The sequence below is a fragment of the Anolis sagrei genome, chromosome Y (genome assembly GCF_037176765.1).
Source record: "Anolis sagrei isolate rAnoSag1 chromosome Y, rAnoSag1.mat, whole genome shotgun sequence".
NCBI classification, from domain to species: Eukaryota; Metazoa; Chordata; class Lepidosauria; order Squamata; family Dactyloidae; genus Anolis; species Anolis sagrei.
Window position 1 is genome coordinate 71,192,761 of NC_090035.1, and position 13,635 is coordinate 71,206,395.

The 13,635-nt window shown below is 45.3% G+C and overlaps 1 protein-coding gene across 3 annotated transcripts in view; it reads right to left on the bottom strand.

Annotated features, from left to right (window-relative positions):
- The window catches only part of LOC137095397 (zinc finger protein neuro-d4-like), a 58,332-nt gene that overhangs the window by 9,823 nt on the left and 34,874 nt on the right, over positions 1-13,635 (bottom strand). The window contains exons 8-11 of one of the 3 annotated variants that reach the window (XM_067462014.1): positions 8,238-8,288; positions 5,012-5,131; positions 1,943-2,055; positions 327-408 (exon numbers count right to left, since the gene is read on the bottom strand). In XM_067462014.1, coding sequence (XP_067318115.1) covers positions 327-408; positions 1,943-2,055; positions 5,012-5,131; positions 8,238-8,288 — 366 coding nt within the window. The remainder of the gene's footprint in view (positions 1-326; positions 409-1,942; positions 2,056-5,011; positions 5,132-8,237; positions 8,289-13,635) is intronic. The other 2 variants (XM_067462016.1, XM_067462015.1) reach the window with 2 other exon arrangements.

Here is a 13,635-nt window from a genome sequence, read left to right on the forward strand (position 1 = left end):
TCTAGAACATGGCCATGTGGCCCGAAACTCCTACAACCTACAACAACCCAGTGATTTCAGCCATGAAAGCCTTCAACAATATAGACGAGTTCTTTCTCCCACCCTGGACATTCCACAGATATATAAACCCCATTTTCCTAGTTTCCAACAGACCTCACAACCTCTGAGGATGCTTGCCATAGATGCAGGCGAAATGTCAGAAGAGAATGCTTCTAGAGCATGACCATACAGCCCAAAAAACTCACAACAAACCACTGGACCCAGTCAGCACATTTTGCTGCAATGTCAGATAGGGATCCCTCGCCCTCGCTTGCCGTCTGACTCACCTTCCGGGGGTTCGGCCATCGGGGGACTCAGGCAGTACATGTGGTAGCCCCGGTCGCAGTCATCACAGAACAGTAGCTGGTCCTGAAGAGAGATGAGAAGGATTGAGAGAAGGCAGAAAGACCCCTGAGTGGGACAGCAATGGCTTTGTAATGGGGCAGTAGCATGGGATCAATGGGAAGAGTGCAGGATAGGCACCCCTTGGGATGGGAAGCATCCTGCTTCGAAATGATAAATTTGGCACTGAAAAGCTGTCCTTGGCTATCTAATCCAGTAGCATCCTCTTTAAAGGGCCAGCGAGATCTTTCATCCAAAACTCATGCAAGAGTTCTCTCCCAGTCCATCAACCTGGCAGTGATTATCCTTAGGGATCCTGTTGGGCATCCATAGGCTGCAAGATACTACCACAGTGTTTCTCAATCTTCCTAATGCCACAACCCCTTAATACAGTTCCTCAAGTTGTGATGACCCCCAACCATCACATTATTTTCGTTGCTACTTCATAACTGTAATTTTGCTACTGTTATGAATCATATTGTAAATATCTGATATGCAGGATATATTTTCATTCACTGGACCCAGTTTGGCACAAACACCCGATACATCCAAATTTCAATAGTGGAGGAGTTGTGGGGGATTGATTTTGTCATTTGGGAGTTGTAGTTGCTGGGATTCATAGTTCACCAACAATCAAAGAGCATTCTGAACCCCACCAATGATGGAATTGAACCATGCATATTTTCATTCACTGGACCCAGTTTGGCACAAACACTTGATACATCCAAATCTGAATATTGGTAGAGTGGGGGGGGGGGGGAATTGATTTTGTCATTTGGGAGTTGTAGTTGCTGGGATATATAGTTAACCTACAATCAAAGAGCATACTGAACTCCACCAATTCTACCAATGATGGAATTGAACCAAACTTGGCACACAGTTCTCCCATGACCAACAGAAAACACTGGAAGAGTTTGGTGGGCATTGACCTTGAGTTTTGGAGTTGTAGTTCACCTACATCCAGAGAGCACTGTGGACTCAAACAATGATGGATCTGGACCAAACTTGGCATGAATACTCAATATGCCCAAATGTGAACACCGGTCGAGTTTGGGGAAAATAGACCTTGACATTTGGGAGTTGTAGTTGCTGGGATTGATAGTTCACCTCCTGGAGCCCCCGGTGGCGCAGTGGGTTAAACCCCTGAGCCGGCAGGACTGAAGACTGACAGGTCGCAGGTTCGAATCTGGGGAGAGGTGGATGAGCTCCCTCTATCAGCTCCAGCTCCTCATACGGGGACATGAGAGAAGCCTCCCACAAGGATGATAAGAACATCAAATCATCTGGGCGTCCCCTGGGCAACGTCCTTGCAGACGGCCAATTCTCTCACACCAGAAGCGACTTGCAGTCACTCCTGACACGACAAAAAACAAACAAACCAGGTGCTCCTAAGACGGAGGTGAAAAGGCATAATTGCCATGGTCACACAAAGTATGGGCAAGGAGGGAAGAAACCAGCACTGAACGGACTGAAGCCCATTCATGTTATGTGCTTGTGTGCACACTCATGCATGCCCACCCTAGCACACAGCAGGGATTTCAGAGCAGGCTGGCTCACGTACATCGTTCTCTGAGGTGCCACAAAGGCTGCAGCTCTTGCACTCGATGCATTGCCACCGGTAAGTCCGGACGGCTGCTGTCATGTTCACGGTGAACTGCAGGCAGGACGGATGCCCTGGAGGGAAAGAAAGAGCAAGCAATCAGCAACGGGCATCGGGTGGGGAGATGGAGGGAGACTTATGGTGCCCTCCTGCCTCTCCTGAAAGCCTTTCTTGAAAAGGCCAGTTTGGGAAGTGGCTTTGTCTTGAATTGGGCCTGAATCTAATTGACTGACCATTGGTTAGTGGCACACCCAAGTTGCACTACGCATGCAGAAATGTTTTTGTTCTTGTTTTGGACACTATACAACAATTGCATTTAATGGACAGCAGCATAAGTGTTGTTTGGGACAGTGGCGCATGATCATGTCTTTCTTCTACCCATTGCAATTGTGCAAGTTATAAACCATGCACCTTCACCATTGATCCATATACGTTGCATTATATTGTCGAAGGCTTTCATGGCCAGAATCACTGGGTTGTTGTAGGTTTTTCGGGCTATATGGCCATGTTCTAGAGGCATTCTCTCCTGACGTTTTGCCTGCATCTATGGCAAGCATCCTCAGAGGTAGTGAAGTAACTTTTCAAATATTACGTTGAAAAATAACATTATATTTAAAGTATTGTCGAAGGCTTTCATGGCTGGAAACACTGGGTTGTTGTAGGTTTTTCGGGCTCACTACCTCTGAGGATGCTTGCCATAGATGCAGGCGAAATGTCAGGAGAGAATGCCTCTAGAACATGGCCATATAGCCCAAAAAAACCTACAACAACCCATGTTGCATTATGTTAACATTCTGTGTAGAATGTTTTGTTGAAGGGTTGTTGTTGGTTTTTCAAGCTGTATGGCCATGTTCTAGAAGCATTCTCTCCTGATGTTTCACCTGCATCTATGGCAGGCATCCTCACAGGTTATGAGGGCACAACTTTGGATTTATCAGGCAGGTGAGGAACCTACAACAACCCAGTGATTTCAGCCATGAAAGCCTTCAACAATATATTCATGGCCTTCGGCAATACACTGGGTTGCTTTGAGTTTTCCAGAGCTGTATGGTCATGTTCTAGAAGCATTCTCTCCTGATGTTTCGCCTGCAGCTATGGCAGGCATCCTCACAGGTTGTGAGGGCACAATTTTGGATTTATCAGGCAGGTGAGGCACCTACAACAACCCAGTGATTCCAGCCATGAAAGCCTTCAATAATATATTGTCGGAGGCTTTCATGGCCTTCGACAATACACTGGGTTGCTGTGAGTTTTCTGGGCTGTATAGCAATGCTTCAGAAGCATTTTCTCCTGACGTTTTGCCCACATCTATGACAGGCATCCTCAGAGGTTGTGAGGTCTGTTGGAAACTAGGAAAGTGGGGTTTTTATATGTAGAATAATGTTCAGGGTGGGAGAAATAACTCTTGTCTGTCTGAGACAAGTGCGGATGTTGCAATTCGCCACCTTGATTAGCACTGAATGGTCTTGCAGCTTCAAAGCCTGGCTGCTCCCTGCCTGGTGGGATCCTTTATTGGGAGGTGTTAGCTGGCCCTGATTGTTTCATGTCAGGAAGTCAGCAACTGTCTTGAATGCAGAAACATACTGCCTGCTTCTTTCAATTGTTGAGCCCAATGTTTCCCATACTCTGGTCTTCCGGGTGTTTTGGACTACAGTTCCCAGAACCCTTAACCATTGTCCAAGGCAGCTGTGGCTTGTGGGATGTGAAGTCCAAAATCCCTAGAGTTTGGCAATCTGGTTATATTATATTATATTATATTATATTATATTATATTATATTATATTATATTGCAATTTGGTTATATTATGGTTCAACTTTAATTAAGTAACTAAGATTAGAATCATAGAATCATAGAATTGGAAGAGACCTCGTGGGCTATCCACTCCAACCCCCGGCCAAGAAGCAGGAAAATATCTTGTTTGCGGCAAGTATGAATGTTGCAATTGGCCACCTCAATTAGTATTTAATGGCCTTGCAGCTTCAAAGCCTGGCTGCTTCCTGTCTGGGGGGGTACTTTGTTGGGAGGTGTTAGCTGGCCCTGATAGTTTCCTGTCTGGAATTGCCCTGGTTTTTTGTGTTTTTATAGTGTTCCTCTTTATTTACTGTCCTGATTTTAGAGTTTTTTAAATACTGGGAGCCAGATAAATGGCCTTGCAGATTCAAGGTCTGGCTTCTTACTGCCTGGGAGATCCTTTGTTGAGAGGTGATTAGCTAGCCCTAATTGTTTCTTGTCTGTTATTCCCCAATTCAGTGTAGAGTTGCATAACAAAAACCGATAGACTGAAATATCAATTATGCTATTGTCGAAGGCTTTCATGGCTGGAATCACTAGGTTCTTGTGGGTTTTTTCGGGCTATAGGGCCATGTTCTAGAGGCATTTCTCCTGACGTTTCGCCTGCATCTATGACAAGCATCCTCAGAGGTAGTGAGGTGAGGATGCTTGCCATAGATGCAGGCGAAACGTCAGGAGAAATGCCTCTAGAACATGGCCCTATAGCCCGAAAAAACCCACAAGACCCTATCAATTATGCTGTTCTCTGCACTTGAGTCAAGAGAGGCCACAGTGCATCACACACAGTGCAAGGATTATATGCGTAAAGTCCCAACAAATTCACAATTCTCCCATCTGAATCCCCGGAGAGCCCCTGCAAGTCAGTACTGATGGTCAATTGCATCCTGCTAGTTTCGTATGCATATGATTGTGGGGTAAATTATTTCCAATAGCAAGACAGAGATATTCTGCTGACAGCAAAGTTGCACATTCAGCAATATTGTGCATTGCAGTTTCACACCCCAGCTGCGCATTATGCATTGTGGTAGCGTATTGCTTATTGCTCTTGTGCAGGACACAACAGGAGCCAATCAATGATATGTGTGGCACCAAGTGACTACTCTACGCAACTGGTGCAGAGCCTCTCTGAATACAGACGCTTAAGCCACACTGAGAGGATGGTTTGGCCACGTGGGTCAATAGTTGCCCAACTTCCTATGTGGGAAAGACCCAGCATTGTTTTGCTCACAGAGTCTCACCTGAACGGCCGCAGTCTGCGCAGGAAATGAGATCTTCGGGGCAGCCGGTCTTCTTGGAGCCGCCTAGACAGAAATCACAATAACCGTTTGGTATGACTGTGCCGTCCGGAGCTTTCTTAGCTGCAAAACAGCAAGGAGAGGCCAAAATCAAGGGTGGGGCCACAGAGACATTCTGTGCACCCCACAAACACCTCCATCCTCCTATAGAGTGGGAGGAATCCCACCCCCAACATCCTCCCACCAACCCACACATTCACCCAGTACAGTTTCACAAATTTTCCATTTTTCTCTTGTCTTGGCAACATGCAAAGGTTCATCACAGCTGGCGTGTGCCAGGGCAGGACTTCCCCATAAGGCAGTGGTTCTCAACCTTCCTAATGCCGCGACCCCTTAATACAGTTCCTCATGTTGTGGTGACCCCCAACTATCATATTATTTTCATTGCTACTGCACAACTGTAATTTTACTACTAAATCATAATGTAAATATTGGGTATGCAGGATGTATTTCATTCACTAGACCAAATTTGGCACAAATAACCGATACGCCCAAATTTGAATGCTGGTGAGGTTGGGATTGATTTTGTCATTTGGGAGTTGTAGTTGCTGGGATTTATAGTACGCATACAATCAAAGAGCATTGTGAACTCCAGCAACAATGGGATTGAACCAAACTTGTCACACAGAACTCCCATGACGAACAGAAAATACTGGAAGGGTTTGGTGGGCATTGACCTTGAGTTTTGGAGTTGTGGTTCACCTACATCCAGAGAGCAATGATGGATCTGGACCAAACTTGCCATGAATACTCAATATGCCCAAATGTGGACACTGATTTATTCTGGGGAAAACAGACCTTGATATTTGGGAGTTGTAGTTGCTGAGATGTATAGTTCACCTACAATCAAAGAGCACTCTGAACCCCACTAATGATAGAATTGGGCCAAACTTCCCACACAGAACCCCCATGACTAACAGAAATACTGCATTTTCTGATGGTCTTTGGTGACCCCTCTGACACCCACCCTTGTGACCCTCCCAGGGGTCCAGACCCCAAGGTTGAGAAATGCTGCCATAAGGGAACACACAAACTATACCCACTGTATCTTGGCATCTTATCCTGCCTCATGTCCATGCGGCTATGACACTCTGCACACCCTATGTACACATGCATGACATTCAAACAGCCTGACATGTTTCTAGCTCTTAAGGTCAGGAAGAAAGTGGTCTCAAAGGCCTCCACATTCTTCCTCCCCTCTTTTCATTCCTTGCCCTTCTGTCACTTCAAATCCTTCGAAATCATGATCACACAAATCATGCAACACAGTGGCTTTGTTGGCAAAGCTTTGTTCAGAGGATTGAGCCTTTCAGGGCACAAAAAGTGGAAGAGTTTGTTTGGGTAAAGAGATCTCGCTAAGGAAAAAACGCCGGGACATCTTCCTCTCTATCCGCACTAATAACTCTGGAGAAGTCCTTTAAAGCAGTGGTTCTCAACCTTCCTAATGCCGTGACCCCTTAATACAGTTCCTCTTGTTGTGGTGACCCCCAACCATAACATTATTTTGTTGCTACTTCATGTAATTTTGCTACTGTTAGGAATTGTAATGTAAATATCAGATATGCAGGATGTATTTTCATTCACTGGACCAAATTTGGCACAAATGCCCAAATTTGAATACTGGTGGGATTGTTGGGGGGGGGGGGTTGTTTTGTCAATGGGGAGTTGTAGTTGCTGGAATTTATAGTTCACCTACAATCAAAGAGCATTCTGAACTCCACCAATGATGGAATAGAACCAATATATTGTGTATATATATTGTATATACATATAATATTGATAATATTATAATGTAATACAATATACTACTACTAATAATGGAGCCCCCGGTGGCGCAGTGGGTTAAAGCACTGAGCTGCTGAGCTTGTTGATCGAAAGGTCACAGGTTCGATTCCGGGGAGCGGCGTGAGCTTCCAATGTCAGCCCTAGCTTCTTCCAACCTAGCAGTTCGAAAACATGCAAATGTGAGTAGATCAATAGGTACCGCTCCGGCGGGAAGGTAACGGTGCTTCATGCAGTCATGCCGGCCACATGACCTTGGAGGTGTCTACGGACAACGCTGGCTCTTCGGCTTAGAAATGGAGATGAGCACCACACCCCAGAGTCAGACATGACTGGACTTAATGTCAGGGGACTACCTTTACCTTTTTACTACTAATAAAATGATATTATAATTATATATTTTATATTAAATGTAATATTACTAATAATATTACAATATGATATTATAGTGCAATGTAATATATAATATTAATATTGTGCTATGATAATAATATAATACATTGTATTTACTTTTTACTTGTAAGCCGCTCTGAGTCCCCTTCAGGGTGAGAAGGGCGGCATATAAATGTCATAAATAAAATAATAATAAATAAAATAAACTTGGCACACAGGTCTCTCATGGCCAACAGAAAATACTGGAAGGGTTTGGTGGGTATTGCCCTTGAATTTTGGAGTTGCAGTTCGCTTACATCCAGGTAGAGCGCTGTGGACTCAAACGATGATAGATCTGGACCAAACTTGGCACGAATACTCAATATGCCCAAATGTGGGGTTTGGGGGACCTTGACATTTGGGAGTTGTGGTTGCTGGGATTTATAGTTCACCTACAATCAAGAAGCCCTTCAACCCTACCAATGATAGAATTGGGCCAAGCACAGAACCCCCATGCCTTGAAGGGACTCGATGGTGCCAGCCTCCCTCCAGCCTCCCGTGTTCTCCCTCGTCCAGTACATGTGCACCACGCTGCCATGCGCTGAGCATGCCTGCTCTCCCCTCCCTGCTTAGAGTCTCAGAAACAGCCAATCATAGCAAAGGAGGGCTTTTGGTGGGAGGATTCACCATCTGTTTCCAAAAAGGAAGAGAAGGACAGGCAGAGAGATCTTCAGACTTCTCTGCCAAAGAAGTTCCAAAGACCATCAGAAATGTATGTTTTCTGATGGTCTTTGGCGGCCCCTCTGAAACTCCCTCATGACCCCCACAGGTTGAGAAACGCTGCTTTATAGGAATGGGAAAGAGAAAGCACCGAAGAAGAAAAAGGTGGCATGGGATAGAATCGAACCGGACAGCCCTTTCTCTCCATTCTTCCAGAGAAAAAAGGCCCTGAGCAATCCTGCCTTGGAGCCCTTTTTCTGCACCTCGTGCCTCATAGAGCTGCCCTGGGATTTACCTGTGTGCCTGCGCTGGTTCTCAGGGACCCAGTTCAGCGCTTTGTAAAACTCTGGAGAAAGCCAGAAATGCAAAAAAAGAAAAATAATGGAAATAAGCACGGCGAGTGGGGAGGGAATGGAAGACGTCTAGGGCAGTGGTTCTCAACCTTCCTCATGCCGTGACCCCTTAATACAGTTCCTCATGTTGTGGTGACACCCGACCATAACGTAATTTTCATTGCTACTTCATAATTGTAATTTTGCTACTGTTATGAATCGTCATGTAAATATCTGATATGCAATATGTATTCACTGGACCAAATTTGACACAAATACCTGATACACCCAATTTAAGTACTGGTGGGTTTGGGGGAGATTGATTTGGTCATTTGGAAAGTGGATTTATCGTTCACTTACAATCAAAGAGCATTCAGAACTCCACCAACAACGGAATTGAACCAAACTCGACACAAAACTCCCATGACCAACAGAAAATACTGGAAGGGTTTGGTGGGTATTGACCTTGAGTTTTGAAGTTGTAGTTCACCTACATCCAGAGAGCTTTGTGGACTCAAACAATGACAGATCTGGACCAAACTTGGCAAGAATACTCAGTAAGCCCAAATGTGAATACTAGTAGAGTTTGGGGAAAATAGACCTTGACATTTGGGAGTTGTGGTTTCTGGGATTTATAGTACACCTACAATCAAAGAGCATTCAGAACTCCTCCAGGGATGGAATTAAACCAAAATTGTCACACAGAACTCCCATGACTAACACAAAATACTGGAAGGGTTTGGTAGGCATTGACCTTGAGTTTTGGGGTTGTACTTCACCTACATCCGGCGTGCTCTGTGGACTCAAACTATTTATTTATTTATTTACTTATTTACTTACTTACTTACTTACTTCCTATATTTGTACCCCACCCTTCTCCCACCGAAAGGGGACTCAGGGTGGCCTTAAGGGACCAAACTTGGCATGAATACTCAATGTGCCCAAATGTGAACACTGGTGAAGTTTGGGGAAAATATACCTTGACATTTGGGAGTTGTAGTTGCTGGGATTTATAGTTCACCTACAATCAAAAGCATTCCGAACCCCACCAACAATAGAATTGGGCCAAACTTCCCTCCCTCCAGCATTGCACGCTCTTCCTCACTTAGGCATGCGCACTACACTGCCATGTGCCAAGCACACCTGCTCTCCCCTCCCCACTTTGAGTCTCAGAAACAGCTCTCCCCATTGGCGGAGAGGCCGACTAAACAGTGGAGGAGGGCTTTCGGTTGGAGGATTTGTATCTGTTTCCAAAAAGGAAGTCAAGGACAGGTGGAGAGATCTTCAGCCTTCTCTGCCAAAGGGGTTCCTAAGACCATCAGAAATATACAGTGTTCCCTCGCTACTTTGCCGTTTGCTTTTAGCAGACTCGCTATTTCGCGATTTTAAAAAAATATTAATGTAAAATATATATTGTAGTATTTTCGCTGTTTTGTGGGGGTTTTCCGCTGCCGCTCTCCAAGGCACTTTCCCTCCTCAGTCCTCCCTCCAGCCTTGAAGGGCCTTTCCTTCCTTTTCCTTCACTCTATTTAAAGTTTATAAAGACTTAAATAGTGTATAACTATTAAAATAATATATAAATATTTAAATAAATATAGCGTCTCTACATCGCGGTTTTTCATTTCTTGCGGGAGGTCCTGGAACGTAATCCCAGAAATAAGTGAGAGAACATTGTATAGGTTGTTGTAGGTTTTTTCGGGCTATATAGAATCATAGAATCATAGAATCAAAGAGTTGGAAGAGACCTCATGGGCCATCCAGTCCAACCCCCTGCCAAGAAGCAGGAATATTGCATTCAAATCACCCCTGACAGATGGCCATCCAGCCTCTGCTTAAAAGCTTCCAAAGAAGGAGCCTCCACCACCCTCCGGGGCAGAGAGTTCCACTGCTGAACGGCTCTCACAGTCAGGAAGTTCTTCCTAATGTTCAGATGGAATCTCCTCTCTTGTAGTTTGAAGCCATTGTTCCGCGTCCTAGTCTCCAAGGAAGCAGAAAACAATCTTGCTCCCTCCTCCCTGTGGCTTCCTCTCACATATTTATACATGGCTATCATATCTTCTCTCAGCCTTCTCTTCTTCAGGCTAAACATGCCCAGTTCCCTAAGCCGCTCCTCATAGGGCTTGTTCTCCAGACCCTTGATCATTTTAGTCGCCCTCCTCTGGACACATTCCAGCTTGTCAATATCTCTCTTGAATTGTGGTGCCCAGAATTGGACACAATATTCCAGATGTGGTCTAACCAAAGCAGAATAGAGGGGTAGCATTACTTCCTTAGCTCTAGACACTATGCTCCTATTGATGCAGGCCAAAATCCCATTGGCTTTTTTTGCCGCCACATCACATTGTTGGCTCATGTTTAACTTGTTGTCCACGAGGACTCCAAGATCTTTTTCACACGTACTGCTCTCGAGCCAGGCGTCCCCCATTCTGTATCTTTGCATTTCATTTTTTCTGCCAAAGTGGAGTATCTTGCATTTGTCACTGTTGAACTTCATTTTGTTAGTTTTGGCCCATCTCTCTAATCTGTCAAGATCGTTTTGAATTCTGCTCCTGTCCTCTGGACTATTGGCTATCCCTCCCAATTTGGTGTCGTCTGCAAACTTGATGATCATGCCTTCTAGCCCTTCATCTAAGTCGTTAATAAAGATGTTGAACAGGACCGGGCCCAGGACGGAACCCTGCGGCACTCCACTTGTCACTTCTTTCCAAGATGAAGAGGAAGCATTAGTGAGCACTCTCTGTGTTCGTCCACTTAACCAATTACAGATCCACCTCACCGTAGTTTTGCCTAGCCCACATTGGACTAGTTTCCTTGCCAGAAGGTCATGGGGGACCTTGTCGAAGGCCTTACTGAAATCCAGGTATGCTACATCCACGGCATTCCCCGCATCTACCCAGCTTGTAGCTCTATCGAAGAAAGAGATCAGATTAGTCTGGCATGACTTGTTTTTGATAAATCCATGTTGACTATTAGCGATGACTGCATTTGTTTCTAAGTGTTTGCAGACCGCTTCCTTAACAATCTTTTCCAAAATCTTGCCCGGTATCGACGTGAGGCTGACCGGACGGTAGTTGTTTGGGTCATCCTTTTTTCCCTTCTTGAAGATTGGGACCACATTGGCCCTCCTCCAATCTGCTGGAACTTCTCCTGTTCTCCAAGAACTCTCAAAGATGGTTGCCAATGGTTCCGAAATGACTTCCGCTAGTTCCTTCAATACTCTGGGGTGTAGTTGATCTGGCCCTGGGGACTTGAACTCATTAAGAGCGGCCAGGTATTCCTGGACGACTTCTTTCCCAATTTGGGGTTGGATGTCCTCCAATCCCTCATCCACTCCATCTTGCTGAGGTTGAAGACTCTCTTTTTGTGAGAAGACCGAGGCAAAGAAGGCATTAAGTAGTTCTGCCTTTTCCCTATCCCCTGTCAGCATTGCCCCATCTTCTCCGCGAAGAGGTCCTATCGCCTCCTTGTTTTTCCTTTTTCTACTGACATAGGAATAGAAGCCCTTTTTATTGTTTTTAATGTCCCTGGCAAGCCTGAGCTCGTTTTGTGCTTTAGCCTTGCGGACCTTTTCCCTACAGGTGTTGGCTATTAGTTTGAATTCTTCTTTGGTGATTGGAATTCTTCTTTGGCCATGTTCTAGAGGCATTCTCTCCTGACGTTTCACCTGCATCTATGGCAAGATCCTCAGAGGTTGCTTGCCATAGATGCAGGCGAAACGTCAGGAGAGAATGCCTCTAGAACAGTGGTTCTCAACCTTGCTAATGCCGTGACCCTTTAATGCAGTTCCTTATGTTGTGGTGACTCCCAACCATAATATTGTTTTCGTTGCTACTTGATACTAGACATTTTACTACTGTCATAAATCATAATGTAAATATCCGATATGCAGGATGGATTTTCATTAACTGGACTAAATTGAGCACAAATACCCAATACGCCCAAATGTGAATGCTAGAGGGGTTAGGGGGAGGATTGATTTTGTAATTTGGGAGTTGTAGTTGCTGGGATTTATAGTTCACCTATAATCAAAGAGCATTCTGAACTCCACCAGAGATGGATTTAAACCGAACTTGGCACACAGAACTTCCATGACCAACAGAAAACACTGGAAGGGTTTCGTGGGCATTAACCTTGAGTTTGGGAGTTGTAGTTCACCCACGTCCAAAGGAGCTGTGGAGTCATGCAATGATGTATCTGGACCAAACTTGGCACGAATATTCAATATACCCAAATGTGAATAACGGTGGAGTCTGGGGAAATAGACCTTTACATTTGGGAGTTGTAGTTGCTGGGGTTTACAGTTCACCTACAATCAAAGAGCATTCTGTACTCGACCAACAATAGGATTGGGTCAAACTTCCCACACAGAATCCCAATGACCAACAGAAAATACTATGTTTTCTGATGGTCTTTGGTGACCCCTTTGACACCCCCTCACGACCCCCTCAGGGATCGCGACCCCCAGATTGAGAAACACTGCTCTAAAACATGGCCACACAGGTCGAAAAAACCTACAACGTAGTGATTCCGGCTATGAAAGCCTTCGACAATACATAGAATCATAGAATCATAGAATCAAAGAGTTGGAAGAGACCTCGTGGGCCATCCAGTCCAACCCCCTGCCAAGAAGCAGGAATATTGCATTCAAATCACCCCTGACAGATGGCCATCCAGCCTCTGTTTAAAAGCTTCCAAAGGAGGAGCCTCCACCACACTCCGGGGCAGAGAGTTCCACTGCTGAACGGCTCTCACAGTCAGGAAGTTCTTCCTCATGTTCAGATGGAATCTCCTCTCTTGTAGTTTGAAGCCATTGTTCCGTGTCCTAGTCTCCAGGGAAGCAGAAAACAAGCTTGCTCCCTGGAACAGTGTATTTTTTCTGGTAGTTTTTGGTGACTCCTCTGACACCCCCTTGTGACCTCCCCCCCACCCCCCAAGGTCCCAACACCCAGGTTGAGAAACATTGGTCTAGACTCTTGGGAAGCAAGTCACGTTCTCCTATGGCAAAAAAATGGGATTGGGGGTTATCAATCTCTCTGCATTTCTGAATAAACAGATAAACAAGCAAAGAAAAAGGGCATAAAGTAAAATCTGCTTAGCAAGGGAATGCGAGGCTTTGCGGTGAGGGAATGCAAAGCACAGAGGTGGTTATCGCATGCCACCATTATGTAGGGCATGTGTGCGAGAGGCGAGGCATCTTGACACAAAATGGGCAGCATTCTTGCTCAGGTTGCGGGTACGATTCAAGGAAAGGAGGTCATCTGTGCCAAAAAGCAAGAGAGCTGGAAGCACCGACGAAGCAGCATCTCTGGGCCAGCAAATGGCCACGGCCCATCCATCAGGCCGGATCCATCCAAGGGGATC